The 18,525-nt window shown below is 32.6% G+C and overlaps 2 protein-coding genes across 2 annotated transcripts; both read right to left on the minus strand.

Moving 5' to 3' along the window:
* Positions 1–398: 398 nt before the first annotated feature.
* On the minus strand, positions 399–6,317 carry LOC134707777 (sodium-dependent glucose transporter 1A-like). The gene is made up of 4 exons (XM_063567817.1): positions 6,291–6,317; positions 3,717–4,207; positions 2,936–3,221; positions 399–2,509 (listed from the first exon to the last, which is right to left on the minus strand). The coding sequence occupies exons 2-4, from the start codon at positions 4,194–4,196 to the stop codon at positions 1,365–1,367; spliced, it is 1,911 nt and encodes a 636-aa protein (XP_063423887.1). The 5' UTR covers positions 4,197–4,207; positions 6,291–6,317; the 3' UTR covers positions 399–1,364.
* Positions 6,318–9,436: 3,119 nt separating this feature from the next.
* Positions 9,437–15,107, minus strand: LOC134705937 (sodium-dependent glucose transporter 1A-like). The gene is made up of 4 exons (XM_063564650.1): positions 15,010–15,107; positions 13,110–13,243; positions 11,502–11,787; positions 9,437–10,542 (listed from the first exon to the last, which is right to left on the minus strand). The coding sequence occupies exons 2-4, from the start codon at positions 13,221–13,223 to the stop codon at positions 9,437–9,439; spliced, it is 1,506 nt and encodes a 501-aa protein (XP_063420720.1). The 5' UTR covers positions 13,224–13,243; positions 15,010–15,107.
* Positions 15,108–18,525: the final 3,418 nt, after the last annotated feature.

Below are 18,525 nucleotides of genomic sequence, written 5' to 3' on the forward strand. Positions count from 1 at the left end.
TATATTGACGCTTACACGACAATAATGTTCCCTATTCAACAAACAAAACAAAGAAATTGTACCAATAATAAAGATTTATAAATAGCAATATGAAATAAATAAAAATAAGTGGCCGGTGCTTGAGGTGTGGACCACCTTTTTTCAAAGTATAATTATATGTTTTTTTAATTATTTTTAGTAAATTTTTCTTGATTTCAATAGATTTTCATTTATTGCTAGAGTTCTTAATGTAATCCACACAATTTTACAATAACATTAGTATATGCATGTATGATGCCCCTTTATTTTCATTTTAAATTAAAAAAAAATCGTAGGATAAAGAGAAAGCATTTACTTTTACTTTTGATAACATTTCTTCGACCTTAGCGTCAGTCACTACATTAACAGCCGCGAAAAAAATGCCATGATAACTAGGCTTTTTAAATTTATGCAAATAAATTATATGAAAATAACCAAATTATTTATCAAGACTTTTTTATGTCTACTCATTCATTACACATTAATAATTATCTTTAGATCGAATTCACAGTAAAGAAGAAATATTAATTTATTAATGACAACCCCTTAGTACTTATACTAAAGTTATTGTGCGAAAACGACGAGGCCAACGTCATACCAATATACGATCAAAAAATTTTCAATTTTTGCGGTCGTATAAAATGATTCTTTTTGCCCTTTTTGGCCCCTTATTCCTAAATGTTCAGGTTTATTAACTAAATCTAAGCATTTCCTGCGTTATATGGAACCTTGTGGTACAATGTCAGAGAGATTCATACAGTTATACATAATTTATTGTCCCGAAGCTACAAAACTTCTTGTTTTGGCCCCATTTTGGCCCTAATTCCTAGACTGTTTTAGTCTGTTTACCCCATTACCCTTATAATAAATCCAGACCTTCTACTTAATGGTATGAACATTGTGGTACAATATCAGAGCAATAAAAATACTTATACACAACTTATTGTCCTGAAACTATAGCTAGGTAAATGCATGTTTTGGCCCCTTTAATTTGCGTCCCTAATTTATAAACTCCGACGACGGCAACAACGTAATACCAATATACGACCAAACATTTTTTTTGCGGTCGCATGAAAAGTGCTTTTAACATATGTGAGCAACCATTAAATCATTTTTTTTAAATTTCCTTTCTTATTTTGTCAGATTAGTCATAGGCAAACTTGGGTTGTCCTTTGATGGTTTCAGTGATTTTAATAACATTTTTTTTTAGCAAAACCATTCCAAATGTGTAATCCCGCTTTAGCTGCCTATCTTTTTGGCTCGGGAAGTTCTAGATGAAGTTTTTTTTACTACACAACCTTTGCAAGCATACATGTTACAGTGATAACAGTAAACCCTTATTAATATTATGAACTATTTTCTTGAATTTCAGTACATTCAGCATTAGGTACTTGAATTTCAGTACATTCAACATTAAGTACTTCAACACGATATTTTTTTACATAACGAGAAACATAAGTAGCTATCCACACCATGATCCACATTACTATACCATCCGCTAGTGTAATATACGCAAACCACATTGAATCGTAATTATCCATTAAATAACCAATCAAAATCGGGTTAAGCATAGAGCCTAACGACGCAGCAACTAATAAAATGGATGACACTTTTCCAGCCACAGTAAGAAAATCTTGCGTCCATATAAATATAGATGGAAAGAATACAGATACTGTAAATCCCATCACTGGAAAAAATATCCAAATTCCTATATCAAAAGCAAACATTGTTGACACAAAAAGTCCAATCATTGCTAAAAGAAAAACGTTTATGTAATAACGTAATAATTTGGAAGCTTTCAATCTTCGGCCAATAAAAATAGCACTTAGACGACCACAAGCAAATGATGCCCAATATAATGAAGTTATGTATGATCCGCTCTTCTTCGTCCATCCAAGCTGAACCACAACAAATGTCGTAAATAGTCCAAAGAATGTATCTTCCATTCCGTTATCAATTCCCAAGAAAAGACACATTAAAAAAAGAATGCTTAATTTTACACGGATAGGCAATTCCAATTTTTTAGTTATTTGTTTCGATTTCTCTTCCTTGTTTGTTTTGTTGTTGCTAAAACACATGAACACAAATGGTATTGAAAGCATGAAACACAAGCCTGCTGAAATGAGATATGCTTTGTACAGTACTGAGAGTCTCTGAGTACCTTTAGTAATGTTTCTATCGTGTGAATCATGATCTGTCAGGTTAGAACTGTTAGACGTCTGTAATGTATATTGCAATGTTGAAAAATCAGTTTTGTTCTCTATGAATAAAATAGAGGGTAAACTTGATGTTACTAACCAACTAGAATTTTGGTAGACGGTCAAATTTAAATTTTCGTCCATTTGTGGGCTAGGAAGATCCTGCATTAAAAACGGAGCTGTTGCTATTGGAGACAAAAATCCACCAACAGCAAACATTAGATGTATAGCATGTAGATAGGACTGTATTCCCTTCTCGTTTTTAAAGTTGGAAATAAAGACAGAATTTCCAGCTGCAAGTAAACACAAAAGGTAAAATTGTCTTTTATCAAAGGGCAAAATCAAAAGCGCAAACACATCAAACGATTGGAAAATAACTGACATATTCATGACTCGGTACAGGCATTTCCTTATGTAAATAAGTACTAAAAATGGTAACAATTGTGTTGTAGAGGTTGTTATTCGCATAACGATATTACGCACGAGCAATAAATTGGAAAACGGTCTTTCGGAAAAACTACTTTCTTGTTTGAAGAATAAAATAACTTTCCCCCTTCAAGTAAACAATAATGCTTTGATTCGATGGTATATTACAAACAATTACAATGTTTTAATAAATGATGTTAATTAAGTAAAGGTAACAATTGAAGAAGTTTCCTAGCTTTATAAAATTATAAGGATAATATAATAATTCTGTAATAGTAAACTAGAATTCTTACCTGTATCGAGAACGCCAAAACCAAAACCCTTCAATATATGCATAGAAATCATTATCCCATAAAGAGAGCACCATGGAATCGCCGCAGACGTAACACCGAGAGTAGTAATTCCAAGGAAAATCAACAAGAACGGGTTCATCCGCTGGTAAATAGCTCCACTGACAATCGTTCCCATCAGATAGCCAATAAACACCGACGTCAGAAAAAACGAAGCTTCTTCTAGTCTACAATTAGTTATCTCTTTCAGGTCCAGAAGCGAGGGACCTAATTGTCCAATAACCCAACCCTAAAATACAGTTCATTATAGTTTCACCAAAGACGTATTCCATAGACTTTTTCGTTACTTGCATGGCTTAGTTAACTACATCAAAATTTCATCGGTCAAAGTAAACCTTTAAACCAAGACATGTTTTTTTTAATTTTCTGTGTAGGTTCTTTTTGATTTCAGATTCTGAAATACATCAATCACCAGCAACCTACATGTATAAATACAAATTGAGGAGAGACTGTCGCTCGTCAAATTCCGGCTGTTCTTTTTTAATGTACACAGCACATGAACTATATTATATATATACATATATATATATTAATTAGTTTTATAGATTTGCAAAAAATACCAATCTTATGGCTTATTTTAGCAAATCATCCATTAGAAATTCTAATGAGATAACTACTATTATTTGGGTCACTATATAATATTTTCCCAATATTTTCAACTGTTCATTAAAATTAATAATTTTAGTCTAATAGTGTTGCAAATAAAGAATTATTAAAAACTCACCAGAATACCGGTAGACATACAAAGAAAAATCCATAATATAAATTTACGTCTGAAAATATCATCTTTCACCAATCTTTCCTTTAATGACTGTTTTATTTTTGTTGTTGCATCATCTTCTTGATTTTTTATGTCATTGTCAATTAATACATTTTGTTCAGGTATTGCATCATCTGGTGTCATGCGTGCACTGCTAATAAGTTCCTCATCCTCGGACGGTATTTCAGCTAGCGGTATACAGACACTTGGGTCAAAATCATTTTCAGGTATTGCATCAGCTGTTGTCATGCGTGCACTTCTTATGAGTTCCTCATCCTCGGACGGATTTTCAGCTGGTGGTATACAGACACTTGGGTCAAAATCATTTTCAGGTATTGCATCAGCTGTTGTCATGCGTGCACTGCTTATGAGTTCCTCATCCTCGGACGCTATTTCAGCTGGTGGTATACAGACACTTTGGTCAACATCATCATTCTTCTGCATCCCTGCATATGCTTAATAAAATCAATGATAACAAAAGTAATATTTATCGATTTTAAATATCAAATATTATAATTCTTTTAATATGGCAAATTTGCAAACTGTGAATATACTTTCAAAATCTAGATGCTTCGTTGGACAGACAGACAGACAGACAGACAGACAGACAGACAGACAGACAGACAGACAGACAGAGCATTTGTATAGTAAGTGTTAACAAGATATACTCATGATGTTCTATTTCCTTCTGAAATATAAAGCTTCAAATGATAACTTGCCGCCAAATTGGCATGTCTAAACAATGCAAGAATATATCGAATCCCGGCGAGGGAAGAACCAAAAATTTGCGAAAGCAAATTTACAGATCTAACATTGTTCGGTTGATGTTTAGACGAGTTGTATATACATTATGTACACAGCCATGTATCACCATCATTGATGGCGATCCAATGGATACATCTGTTGTAGAGTTGTCACTGACTCAGACGTACTTATGAATATAATTATATTCTGTGACTGTATATTACGTTAATTTGTAGGATCCTTTACTATAGATAATTTAGCTGATCTGTAACAATAACATCTTCATGCCTTATATATATCATGTACTGTAGTACGCCGCTAGATTAAAACTGACGTGGAAAGGTAACACATGCCCACCGACAGCTCTTTTTTTGAGAGCCCAGGTGGTCGTGTGGTCTAGCGGGACGGCTGCAGTGCAGGCGATTTGGTGTCACGATATCACAGTAGCATGGGTTCGAATCCCGGCGAGGGAAGAACCAAAAATTTGCGAAAGCAAATTTACAGATCTAACATTGTTCGGTTGATTTTTAGACGAGGTATATATATATATAATATATACATGTCACTGTGTGACTCCAAGACCGAAAATATATGGCGTACGGAAAGGGTCAAAAGTAAATTATTTCGCATATGCTACAGTTAATACAGCATATGCTATATAAACTACAGCTTAAGCTATAATTTATGAACCCTATGCTGTAATTTATGTAGCATAGGCTATAATATATAGCATATGCTGTAATTTATACAGCATATGCTATAATTAATACTGCATATGCTATATTAAATGCAGCCTATGCTGCAATAAACAGCATATGCAGCTTAAGCGTCCAGTTAACGTACCATAAGGGACAAAGGAAATACAGATTACGCTATAATTATTGAAACATGTACATTATTTACATTTAAGTTATAACAGTCCCGAAAGGGACAAAAGTAAATATAGCATAAGCTGTATTGTGCCATATGGCTATAAGGTGGTGTTTTTGTCAATCACAAATTATTCTAATGTATATTTACTGTCAATCACTTTTCAACTTTGAAGACTTTTCACAAATAAGAATAACGCAAATTAGAACCACATTTTGTTAAGGGTGTGCATTATGTATTGTGTATGAGAGTAATAATATATATGAAAGTAATAATAAATAAAAAAAAGTTTTTTTTTTGTTCAATATACTCCGACTTGATCATTAAAAAAGTTTTGTTTTTGTTTTCAAATGATCGTATTATACATATCATTTCTAGAAGTATTGATAAAAAAGGGCGGAGACTTTAGTGATGAAAATTTACTAGATTCGTTTAACCCGCCTTCCAACAGTGAGATATACAGTCCAATCAACATAAATTATACAGCCTATGCTACTTTCGATTTTTGACCCTTTTTGATGTGTTTAAAATAGTACAGCATATGCTATATTTTGAAAATATAGCATAGTCAGTGTTTGTAATATAGCATATGCGATTAAAATGCAGCATAACCAGACAAATATATATTGACCCTTTTGGTACGTCAAATATGGCTTATGTTACAAAGCAGCATAAGCTATAAAATATAGCTTATGCTACTCTGTTTACTTTTGACCCTTTCCGTACGCCATAAAAAAATATATATTTGACATACTTAAATTAATATGGTTAGGTCATTATGTATATATAGATCTATATAGGCATGCTTATGAGATGATAAATTTAAAGCGTGTGAGAGTTTTAGAATAAATAAATCCCTAGTTTTCAATAAATTATTTGTTAAATAGTTAAATTAGAACAGCTGGACTTGCTTTGTTTACTTACATTCTCTACGTGGGAATATGTTATTATTTCTATTTATACATTATGTATGGTGTGCTTTTATAACAGTAAATAATCTATTGCTATGTTTATGCAGTTTCAAATGATTAAATAGAAGTGTCCGTTTTGTGTGCCTTAATTTGTTAAAGTTTTGAAACATACAAATAAAGTTTGCAAGCTTAAATTAATAAATAAATGTGCTGAATTGTTCAGTTTTGTATTTGCTGCAATATGCTTCTTCGTACACATCTCAAGGTAGATGCGATCATTTAAGTTTTCAGTACTGGTTTTGTACTTCCTTTAGCAAAACGACGCGGGTGTCACATGTAGAGCAGGATCTGCTTACCTTTTCGGAACACATAAGATTACACACCCCTTTTTTTGCCACGTTTGGTGGGGTTCGTGTAATTCGGTCTTTTGTTTTCTATGTTGTGTTTTGTGTAATAAGTCTTTTGTTTGTGTTTGTGTTTTTGTTTCTTTCTTTTTTCGCTATGCCGTTGTCAGTTTATATGCGAGCGACCTTTGAGTTTGAATTGGCATTTAGTATCTTTCTCCTCTTTTAAATTTTTGTATCATTTGATAGTGCTACACGAAATCATTATTAGCTAAGGTTCTATTTTCTTTAGGGCGGGTGTCAATCGTTAAGAAGGAAACCCATTAAAAGTAAGAAAAGTATATAATATTGTGAAACAGTTGTTTTTGTTACTCAGTCTGGTAGTTAAAACTATGCTATTAGGTTTTCAATCAATTGTATCCTCTGTAACAGTTCATTAGATTGTTTACATGTGTAATTTTATGAAATATTAATGATCATTAATATGATATAATCGATTTAAAAAATATATTAACATACAAAATTATAATGAAGAGATATCATTATCTTTGACTTTAATGAGTTACTGTACATTGTTTTGGGGAGAGCAACTGAAGGTATAATACTTAAGTGGGTCAAATCTTTAAGAGATTCCTCTCTCCATGTTATTGTAAAAATTCAAATGTCTTGGTTTGAATCAAATGAAACTGACAAATAAAACTGACCTATAACATACTTGTTAATTAGCTTATAATTGACACTATCTTTGGAAAATTTAGAGTGAACACAATCATATATTTCTAAAAAGTAAAATCACAAAAATACTGAACTCCGAGGATAAATTTAATCGTGAAGTCCCTAATCAAATGACAAATTCAAATGATAAAACATCAAATGGACAACAACTGTCATAAACTGGGTTCACAATGTTTATGAACTTTCCTTACTTTTGATTGGTTCCAACTTAACTATCACAATTGACACTCCATCTTAAAGGAAGGTAGTGCCTTAATTTATAACGAATTCGTTGATCAGCAAGGAAGCAATCTATTTAGAGATAAGTACCTTGACCTACAAACACATGCATTTTGCTGTGACAAACAATTTTCACTGATGGAATTGATGTTGTTATTGTTGTTGTATATACCCTCGGTGTTTTATTATTGTATGCACATGGCAAGAAGCAGGAGCAATATTCAGTAGTAAATTGCAAACATAAAATGAGGCGCACTGATGTGAACTTTTCAATTGAAAACGAATGAGACGCTTGAAATACAAGATACTCTAGGGATTGAGTAGTGCAAACTTCAGGCATAGCAAAAGAACACCATTTGAAGGAAACCATTATATTACAAAACAAGAATGTGTCCAAAGTACACGGATGCCCCACTGGCACTATCATTTTCCATGTTCTATGGACCGTGAAATTGGGGCCAAAAGTCTAATTTGGCTTAAAATTAGAAATATCATATCATAAGCATCAAGTGTACTAAGTTTCAAGTTGATTGGACTTCAGCTTCATCAAAAACTACCTTGACCAAAAACTTTAACCTGAAAATCCCACTTTCATTTTATATGTTCAGTTGACCGTGAAATTGTGGTCAAAAGTCTAATTTGGCTATAAAATTATAAAGATCATATCATAAGCAACAAATGTTCTAAGTTTTAAGTTGATTGGACTTCGTCTTCATCAAAAACTACCTTGACCGAAAACTTTAACCTGCAGACGAACGGACGCGGACGGACGAACGAACGGAGCCACAGACCAGAAAACATAATAAACCCTCTACTATCGTAGGTGGGGCATAAAAATACGTGAATTACAGCACATTAGAAAACTTTAGACATAGCCCTAACCCATGTGCAATTATTATACAATTACAAGACTATGCTAGAAATAGATTTGTGTAGACTATTGGTTTGTGTGTTGGCTCCAATTATAAAGATCTGAGCTACAGCTCTATTGAGTGAGTGAATTAACTTCAGTCTCGAAATGAAAAAATCAAGAACATTGTAAAAAGTAAAAATAATAAAAAGAAGAAACGGAACAAAAACAAGAAGTCTCCCCATTTTCGTCAGTTAATAATAGGACTATTATCCATTATAAGTTTTGACAACCACTAGGTTAGTTGCGGCACTGTCGGTGGAATTTTCGGACATGAATGATGATATCCCAAGCCCAGTAGTCAACACTCTATGATGACATGGAATATAACATTGATATGGTCAGTTTCTGTTATTTAACTATTCTTGAAATGTAAAAATTATTGAAAACACTACAGGTTTTTACCACCAGACATAGATGATTTAAAGCAGATTTGACACAACGTTTTGCTTCGTTCCCTATATGGTCTACATAACTGGCGCCCTCTATCGGTCAGTGTCCTCTCTAGCTTTCGATAGTGAGTCGGGATATATATATATAACGACTGGTTTATTTCGGGTTATGGTCTACAGCGTACCGTTTCTATAGCGGGTTATTTTTGGGGGTGTAAAATTTCGCATTTTTCATCGAACAAGGTATACGAAATGTTTTGCCGGTTTTTATTTTGGCGGATTCAAAACCTTATGAATGCATTTCAATGTGCCGTTTTAAATTGGCGGAATTTACTTTGGCGATTTTGTTCTATCCTCGAAAATAAGCGAAAATTTACATCCCGCGAATCAACCCGCTATACGGTAAATGATTTTGCATTCCGACTGTTTTGATTGAGCGCCACTGATGAGTCGTAGGTTTACAAAACGCTTCTGACGTAATACATTATAAGCTCATACATTTGATGAATTATTTTATTCGAATTAATGTAATTCATAATTAATATTTTTTTATTTCACTTTAGAATTTAGTTATTTCAAAACCTTTGTTGACTTTTGCATCTATATTTCCGTTTTCAGATATTTCCCCATTTCTGTCAACACGAATTTCAAGTTCTGACATCATTCGAAATCTTTTTGTTCTCTTTGACAGAAGAGTTCCAATGCAAAAGAGTAAGAACAATAAAATACTTTCCCCAAGTAAAATATAACAGAACCAAACCGGTGATTCTTCCATCAGCTGTCCAAGAATAACTGGGTTGATTATTACCCCACTGCTACCTGATATCATAATTAATGCCGTTACGCGAGCAGAAACATGAAGAAAATCTTCTTCTGTCCATGCAAAGAATAATGGAAAGAAAACTGACATAAAGAATCCACAGATTGCAGCAGATGCCCATATACCGCCATCAAATCCATATAGAGTAGTCAGCAAGAGCACAGTGAATGACGAAACTATCATTAAACTGTAGAAAGTCAAGAATTTAGATAGATTAAAAAACGGCGCTATAAATATTCCTATAAGACTACCCGCTGAAAATGAAGCCCAATAAAGTGATGTAGCATACGAGGCAACAGATTTATCCCATTGGTACTGCTTGACAGAAAACGTCGCCAGAAAATTGGCAAACGAGTCCTCAAGTGCTGTGTATACTGATGAACATAAGGCTACAGTTAACAAAACTGGGATACGCAGCAATAACGGAAGTTCACAGTTTTTATCTTCTTTCGTTTCTTTTTTTTGTTTTGTTTCCACCAGTTTCTTATCAAATGTAAAGTACATGACAGCAAATGGAACAACTGACAGCAAACTTAATCCTGCAGAAATGAAGTATGGTTTATAAACTTCCGTTGTTAGTGAACTATCGCTAGTATTTCGTAAAATTAAAAGATTATGTGAATTTTGAAACGTAGGTATGTTACTAGTATTGTAACGTAAAGTTGTCATACTGAATATTCCGTCATACGATTCGTTTTTTATCATGTTTGATCCTTCAAGCTGACTTAAGAAAGGAGCAGCAGCTAACGGTGATAGCATTCCTCCAATTGTGAAGAAAAAATGAATAATCTGTATATATCTTCTGCAATCTTGACCAAGAAGATGAATCAAAAGGGTTGAAGCAACTGTAAAGATAAAATAAAGCAGTCCATTCACATGTTATGAAGGTTATTGCCATGGTAAATATACATGGTTTATGGGTGACGATCTTAAATATTTTCAAAAACATGAACGTAGCGTAATTATATAATTTGCTGTACAAAGGATATATCATTTCAATTAGAAAATCTCAAAATGCAATAATTGTAGAATTCTAAACAGATTTCGAATAAAACGGAAAGAATGTACGACCCCGGTAATAATCTTATGTACTATGGAAAAGTAAACTCCTGGAACTCAGGGAGTGGTATCCAAATGGTATTTGAAAGACATTATTAACAATAAAAGGGGATGGCATGTCATTCAGAGTCAACACAGTCATGTGTACGCAGTCATGTGTGACGCTGTAAAGGGGCTTATCAATTAAGAATATTAAGAGCAAAGTAATGGGTATGTGAACAGTTTTTAAGATTACATATACAGGCGGGATATGCTCTCCATACGCTGCAACAGAATTTCGGAACATGGCAACTATGAATATCTACACATTGTGTGTGGTAAAGTCGGAAATACATCTCATCGCATTTAGGGATATCAAAATATTTCAAAATAAATCGATTTTAAAAATATTTCGTACAAAGGTAATCCATGATCGTCAACAGTACATCGGGTCGTAATGATTCCTCCATGTGCCAAAAACCTGTAGTCTATATCAGAGCTTATGTTTGTACTTGCAATGCTTGTACTGACTTTAAATAAAGCTTTATGTCTTTGGTTTTATGTCTTTTGTCTTATGTCTTATGTCTAGGGATGATAAAATGTCGGACAAAAATGATCACAAAAAAGAAGTATTCGAACCTCGGGTACATGCATGAGGTCAAGGTTACTCGAAGAGCGTTATTATACAAAACATACAATCTTACGACAGGAAGTAAAATATTATAAAATGGCAAATAATGTTTGTTACAAGTTGAAAAGTACAAACCTCCATCTGAAAATCCACACAAAAATCCTTTTATAACATGCATTGTGAACATAAGTTCATAATATTTGCACCATGGTATGGCAGCCATAACGATAGAGAGGCCGACATTCCCGAATATGATATGCAAAAATTTATCAAATCTGTCAAAAGTTATTCCAATTACAAAGGATGAAATCATATATCCAGTTGCAATAGCTGTAAAGAAAAGAGATGCTTGTTCTAGTGAACAGTTTGCTATTATCTGAAGGTCCAATAAAGTCGGCCCTCCTAGTCCAAGATTCCAACCCTGCAAATATATTGAAAGAAATAAAGTTTCATTCAAATGAGATTTATCATAAAAGTCTTGCCAGCCCAATAGTCAACTCTTCGGTGTTGACATGAATATCAATTATATGAATGATTTTATAAATTTAACGTTTCCAAAAGCATGAATTATTCGAAATACTAATAGGGATTTTCTTATCCCAGGCATAATTTACCTTAGCCGTATGTGGCATACATTTTTGGAATTTAGGGTACCCTACTTTATTTTCTACGCTCGAAGATAGCTGAATGGTATTTACATATATATAACTCATTAGCAATCATACCACATACCACATCTCCTTCTTATTATTTTAAAAATTATAATGAAAAATGCTGCATAATAGGTTCGCAAGATTAATATTTTTCACCTGATTTTTGTAATATATTTTTTTGTAATGTTACAATTCATGACATTGAAATTTAAAATTGTTAACTTTACAATGATAATGACTGATTAACAAATAATGTGATGTTTTATGATTGTTAAGGCCGTAGTTCTTTCTAACCAACATTTTGTTAACGTTGTGTCGCGTTTGTTGTTGTTTTCTAAACGCTACAAAAGTAGAAAAAAATGCAACGTTTGATGAGTCTTTACTGTCAGACCCTGTTTGAACTTTCAATAATGCATGCACATGTTGTAAACATACGTTTTACAAACGTAATAACAAATACTTCGATTAATCAGGTTGATGTCAGAAACAAATGTAGCGTTTGTACTAACAAACGACAAAAGACAAACTGCAGACATATTTCTAGTGTTTGCATAGTTTGTCAAAGTTTGTGTAAACTTTGCAAACGTATGTTTGAAGAAATGACCATAACATGTGCGCGCCAAGCCGTTTGCATCGTTTTTGTTAGAAAGAAATGCACCCTAAATATGCCGCTATCCAACAATGATGCATGTAGACTTTGTTTGGATTTCATGCGATTCTAAAATTTTTATTTATGCATATCTGTTTACACATGTTATATGCAGAATAATTTTTAATTGGTGTTACATGGGAGATATTTGCATTATTTTATGCACCAAATACAAAACGTCAAGACTACAATACTTTTGGCTTTCCAATGTTTTGGTTTGCAGCCTACCTAATCCATGCCATACGTTGTTTAAATCCTGGTGCTATTCTTATATTTATATTCTCTCAATTTTAAACTTTGTATGTATTTATGTCTTATAATAACTCTGTATATGTGTATATATTTGTACTTTTTACAAATTGTGACTGGAGAGTTGTCACATTGGCACAGTTGCGGATTCAGTTTCTTTTATTTTTGTACATGCAATTAATTATTACTCACTAAAACAAGAAAAGCAAAACAGGACCACACAAACACTGTAAATATTTGTCTGTAGGCTTTGTCGGTCTTCAGTTTTCCGTAGAGTTTAAAAGCTGAATCTGAACAAATCCTCATTTTGAATCGCAAGTTTGTTCCTACAGTGAATAAAACTTTATATGTTAGAGTAATGAAGTAATTTATCAGAGATCATACTTTATGGAAAAAACAAATACCAAATGGTTTCTTTTGTGTGGTTCTTTTTATCTAACCTTCGTCTACTTTTAATAGTACTACTAACAAAATTATCCATGCAGCCACATACAAAGGAATGTGTTCTTGCTCAACATTATTATACCACTAACCAACGAATGAATCAATCACTCAAGTTATCAATCCAGAAGTTCATGTATAGATGATGGATGGACGTGTTTGCAACAGCGAAATAGTATTCAAACATTAAAGATAGTTTTAATTGCTTGTTCACAACATTGGTGTGCATGTAGCTAAAACAAATCGATATTGATGTTTCCAACTTGACGTTTAGATGAACATTTAATATCATCTTTTGCATATCAATCGGTTGGTACTCTGTATATCTCTTGTCAAATATAGCTCATCAACTGTTTTCATTTTTTACAGAAAAATGTCACTAAAATCCATTCGACAAAATAGTTAAGACAGGTACATCGTTTCTATTGAGGATACTATGCTCCTTTATCATTTTTAGTCTTGAGACTGAAGTGAGAAAATGACAGTCGTGTGCTGAATGGTCAAAGCAGTGCAAAAAAAGTTTTATTTGAAGCCATCAATAACGAATATTGAATATTTAACTATGCTGACATTCACGTAAATGGTGAAGCTGAAATCATCCCTTTGTAATTTTTACGGACTCCATCACGAGTTGGTTGACTGGCCGTCTGTTATTGAATAACAGTTTCACAGATTATATCGGATATGTTTCTTACGTCGTTACTACAATCCCTTCCCTTTTTATGAATGTAACCTACCAAATTAGACTATTTACCGGGTTTATAATAACACGAGCCACATGTGGAGCAGGATATGCTCCGGATCACCTGAAATTACTCCAAGTTTTTGGTGGGGTTCGTGTTGCTAAGTCTTTAGTTTTCTATTTTGTTTCTTGTGTACTATTATTTGTCTGTTTGTCTTTTTCATTTTACGCCATGACGTTGTCAATTTATTTTCGATTTATGAGTTTGACTGTTCCTCTGGTATCTTTCGTCCCTCTTTTACGTTCCGATGAATATTCGGTACAGTACACACGATGAATTTACAGGACACTATCAGTTACAGGTAGATATGTGCTTTTTTTTTCTATAATTGGTTACCTTTAATATGAAAATAATATTCAATTAATTTAATTCAAGCCAAATGTTGTGCCTGAAACAAGGACATTATTATGTATGTTTGTTATGAATACTTGACCTGAACTCACAAAGATATATATATATGTATATGACGAAAAAATAATAGCATATTCCATCGAAATCGAAGTTCAACTTTGTCAATTAAACTCTAATGTTCCTGTTGCTCTTTGAACAAAAACACGCCAATTACCTATAACTGTGGTTGATGCTATTCAGTACCTCAACGCCTTAGACGAAATTTATCATTACACAATTTCAGAACTATGCCTCCCTTTAGTAAATTTCTGAATGAGGTAAATAGTTTAACCTATTACATGTGCATTTAGGTGAAATTCAAATATCGTTTAGACATATTTTGAGACTTCTGGTGTCGTTTTTTCCCTATTTTAAGATCACACTAAAAATAGACAAGTTATTTTACCACGAAGTTTGTTTTAATTTGGTTTAAGTTAATTATGCTACAAAGAACTTCATATCTCCGTTGAAATATGAAATCTGTAATGGAGACCGCGATTGAATAAGTCTATACGTACCTGAAATGTGAAACTTTTAAAACGTTTTCCCGAATACATATCGTTGTCTTAGGTTATATAAAGTACTTCACAATGAATAAATGAATTTTATATGACCATTTCATCATCTGAAGTAATATGGGCGTAATATTCATGATAGTGCAATAAATTGCAAATCTGTATACAATAAAGGTTATTTTATAGAAGGTTTAAAAAACATGGACAATTTCCTGTATTTTTTTCTCTAGTTAACGTCAGAAAATTGATGAAAGGTTTTCGAAAAATTAAGTTGTTTTTTTATCCCAGGAATAGATTACCGTAGCGGTATTTGGCACAACCTTCTTGGAATTTTGGTTCCTCAACGCTCTTAAACGTTGTACTTTTTTACTTTTTTGATCTGAGCGTCACTGATTAGTCTTATTTAGACGAAACGCGCGTCTGGTTTATTCTAACTTGCATGTGAATGATGTTTTGGTAAATTTTAGATACATATCAAACGCTACATAAAATCACACAATCAATAACATGTAAATAGTTGATGATTTCTAGCCGACAGATGAAAACCTAAATATATAGAAATAATATTTTATAAATTGTATGATTCTCAAGAGCTTTTCTGTATTTAACTTCTTCAGAACTGCTAAGACCTATATTGAAAGCTATAGAGGCAAAAGCAGATTCATCAATGGAGAGATATGTGGCTAAAATTGGACCGAAAACTGATATGTTTAATGTCCATTTAATTTTCAATTTACTCTTTGAAGAGCGGAAACAAGATGTCTTAACACACATCAATTACCCGTATCAGTAGATATTAGCAATACAAAATTTAATTTTGATGACTTGAATATTTTATAATTTTCATTAAAAACAATTGGAAACAATATATTTCATATAATCATTGAAATATGAAATTCGCATTGGAGAACGAAGAATATTCAAATTCATAGATCGAAAACAAACTCTTAAACATCAGCAATTTGTTTTTATATATTTTTACATAATGTTAAATGCTAATGTTAACGATGTCTCAATGATATTACTATTTCATCATCTGTAGTAATAGAGATTAACTGTTCATGACGGTGCAAATGATTTCAAATAAGTATAAATCAAGGTCATTTGATATGAATTGTAAAATAAGTAAGTCGTAAAATTAAAGGAAACATTTCTTGTACATGTTTCTAACACCGGGTTAAATTATGACAGGTAAACTTAATTTATGTATAAAGAATAATAAGCTTTATGGTTTTTCAAATTATAATACATAAAATAACAACAGTAATGTATCTGTAACTAACCTACATAGCTTCATTCCAATTGTCGTAGCTACAATCCTGTCCTCCTTAAAGTTTCCTCAATGCTTACATCACCGAATGTGTACTTATTTTCAGCAACATGACTAGTGTCACATGCAAATCTCCTTTCCCTTCCGCAGCACATGCGAATAATTCCAGATTCTGGTAGTTTCGTGTTGCCCAGTATTTAGTTTCCTCTGTATTGTTTTGTGAAATAGTTTGTTGTTCCTTCGTTTTCTGTCATAATTTTTTTCAGTTTCTTTTATGTCCCCTTAGTATCTTCTACGTTTTCACTAAAGATAATTTTATCCAGAAAATCCGTCTTTCTAATATTTTGCAAAAGTTTTTAAAGTTTTCAGCTATGTTTATACATATTGTTTTGGCGTTCCAGTTCATGAATCATTTTACAATTTGTGTTGCACGCACTTGTAAAGTTTCCTCACCTATCCATGTTTATTTGAGACTGGTCTGTAAAATATTCGAGTATTGTCAATTTGAATTTTGTAAATGTTATTAATAAAGGTGCTGTAACAATTTAATTCAGATACATATTTTCCATTATTTACATAAGTGCAAAGACAGAGGTGCAATTTTGAATAGAAACCTCTCTTTTGTGTCAATATAATTTAACCAAACTAACAAATTGTGACTCAAATGATACAGTGTAAATGCCTATCAAGTTACAGTAAAATTATAATGAGAAAAAGTCAAGTCTATGCCAAGGCATATGTCAACATTTATCTAACAGTTTAAATAACCCAACATCATGACCTTACATACTATTTACCTGTAGTCTGTGAAATCTTACATACTAACTAACATTCTAACTATCGTTTGAAACATCTTTGGTTGCTAAACCCCTCGTGTACAATATTTAACCGAAGTCGATTTATATTTGTGGTTTACGTACTGCTTGGTTTGAGGTTGTTCTTAGTTTTATATAGTTGATTGTATGTGATTATTTGATGCACAATGAAATGTATTTCATATAAAATGACGGAACTGTGATATGAACTATCCACTCGAACTGGAATCCAAATGACTTGAATGTAAGCAGCAACAGCTCACTATACGGCTCAACAATAATATTCCTTGATTTTTTGTTTTATTAGACATGGCATTATTAAATGGCTAATTTTGAATTTGTATGGACCCTTCTCAAAGACGAAAGTATCTTGCGCAGTTTTTAATTTTACTTCGAGCTATATCGGTGATGTTCTGTCACTAAAAAAAACCTGATTTCGATATGCGTTTACATCAAATATAACCCAGTGAAATTGTAATTAAGGATTATTTTGAAATTAGAAAGTCTGCTTCAAATCTTGATCTTTTCCTCGATATTAACACAGATGTACGACTTTAATCTTGAATTTATGACAAATGTGATGATTTCAAGTTTCCGATAGTCAATTTCTTATTTCTCACCAATAACTTACCAACTGCTCCATTGTATGGTATTTGCGTATCTCAATTAATACGTTACACTGGTGCAAGTTTACATTTTACAGACTTTTTTGACAGAGATATAATCCTTACACAAAAACCAAGCTCTAACAAATTAATGAGTAAGAACGACTGAAATAGAACCTACATATGTTTTTAGTCAACATTATGAATTGGTTGACCGAAATAGTGTGTCGGTATGTTTTTCATCTTAATGTCTTATGATTGTAAAAAAGTCGTCTGACTGTAATATTTCCGATTCTGCCGTATTCTCGATTGTCACATTTTTACTGAGTGTGAATTCGCACAGATGGTGATGTATGCGTGGCAGGAAATGCGTTCCCTGTCGACTCAACTGGTCTCTCTCCTTTTGCAGCTCATGAGATTTCCAGTTTCACTTTTTTTTTTAACAATGACGTATGTTTTCCTTATAGATTTACAGGAGTTTAGAATTATATGACGTTGGGTGTTAGTCGAAGTCAGGAGTCAATATGAGAGTTGTTGTCCATTCATTTGATGTGTTTGAGCTTTTAATTGTGCCATTTGATTAAGTACTTTCCGTTTTGAATTTTCCTCGGAGTTCAGTATTTTTGTGATTTTTTTTACTAGTATACTCTTTTTTATTCAAAGCTGATTTTCAGGTCTGTTTTCTGTTTAAAACTTCCTTTGTTAACCGAAAATTGTATTTTATTATACCCACTGAACATAGAACGTTTGTTACATAATAATTACATTAGATGTATGTTTCTTTATAATACGTTATTCTGATTGCTTAACTGAACATCACTTGTTATTC

The sequence above is a fragment of the Mytilus trossulus genome, chromosome 2, assembly GCF_036588685.1.
Source record: "Mytilus trossulus isolate FHL-02 chromosome 2, PNRI_Mtr1.1.1.hap1, whole genome shotgun sequence".
NCBI classification, from domain to species: Eukaryota; Metazoa; Mollusca; class Bivalvia; order Mytilida; family Mytilidae; genus Mytilus; species Mytilus trossulus.

Excerpts from the sequence above, each read along its gene's own strand:
- LOC134705937 (XM_063564650.1), bottom strand. The coding sequence starts at position 13,223 with ATGAGGATTTGTTCAGATTCAGCTTTTAAACTCTACGGAAAACTGAAG. Across the intron at positions 11,788-13,109 it reads GTTTTGCTTTTCTTGTTTTA|GGTTGGAATCTTGGACTAGG; the intron begins GTGAGTAATAAT and ends ATATATTTGCAG. Across the intron at positions 10,543-11,501 it reads GTGTGGATTTTCAGATGGAG|TTGCTTCAACCCTTTTGATT; the intron begins GTTTGTACTTTT and ends TTATCTTTACAG.
- LOC134707777 (XM_063567817.1), bottom strand. The coding sequence starts at position 4,196 with ATGCAGAAGAATGATGATGTTGACCAAAGTGTCTGTATACCACCAGCT. Across the intron at positions 3,222-3,716 it reads GTATGTCTACCGGTATTCTG|GGTTGGGTTATTGGACAATT; the intron begins GTGAGTTTTTAA and ends ACTGTATTTTAG. Across the intron at positions 2,510-2,935 it reads TTTTGGCGTTCTCGATACAG|CTGGAAATTCTGTCTTTATT; the intron begins GTAAGAATTCTA and ends GTTTACTTGCAG.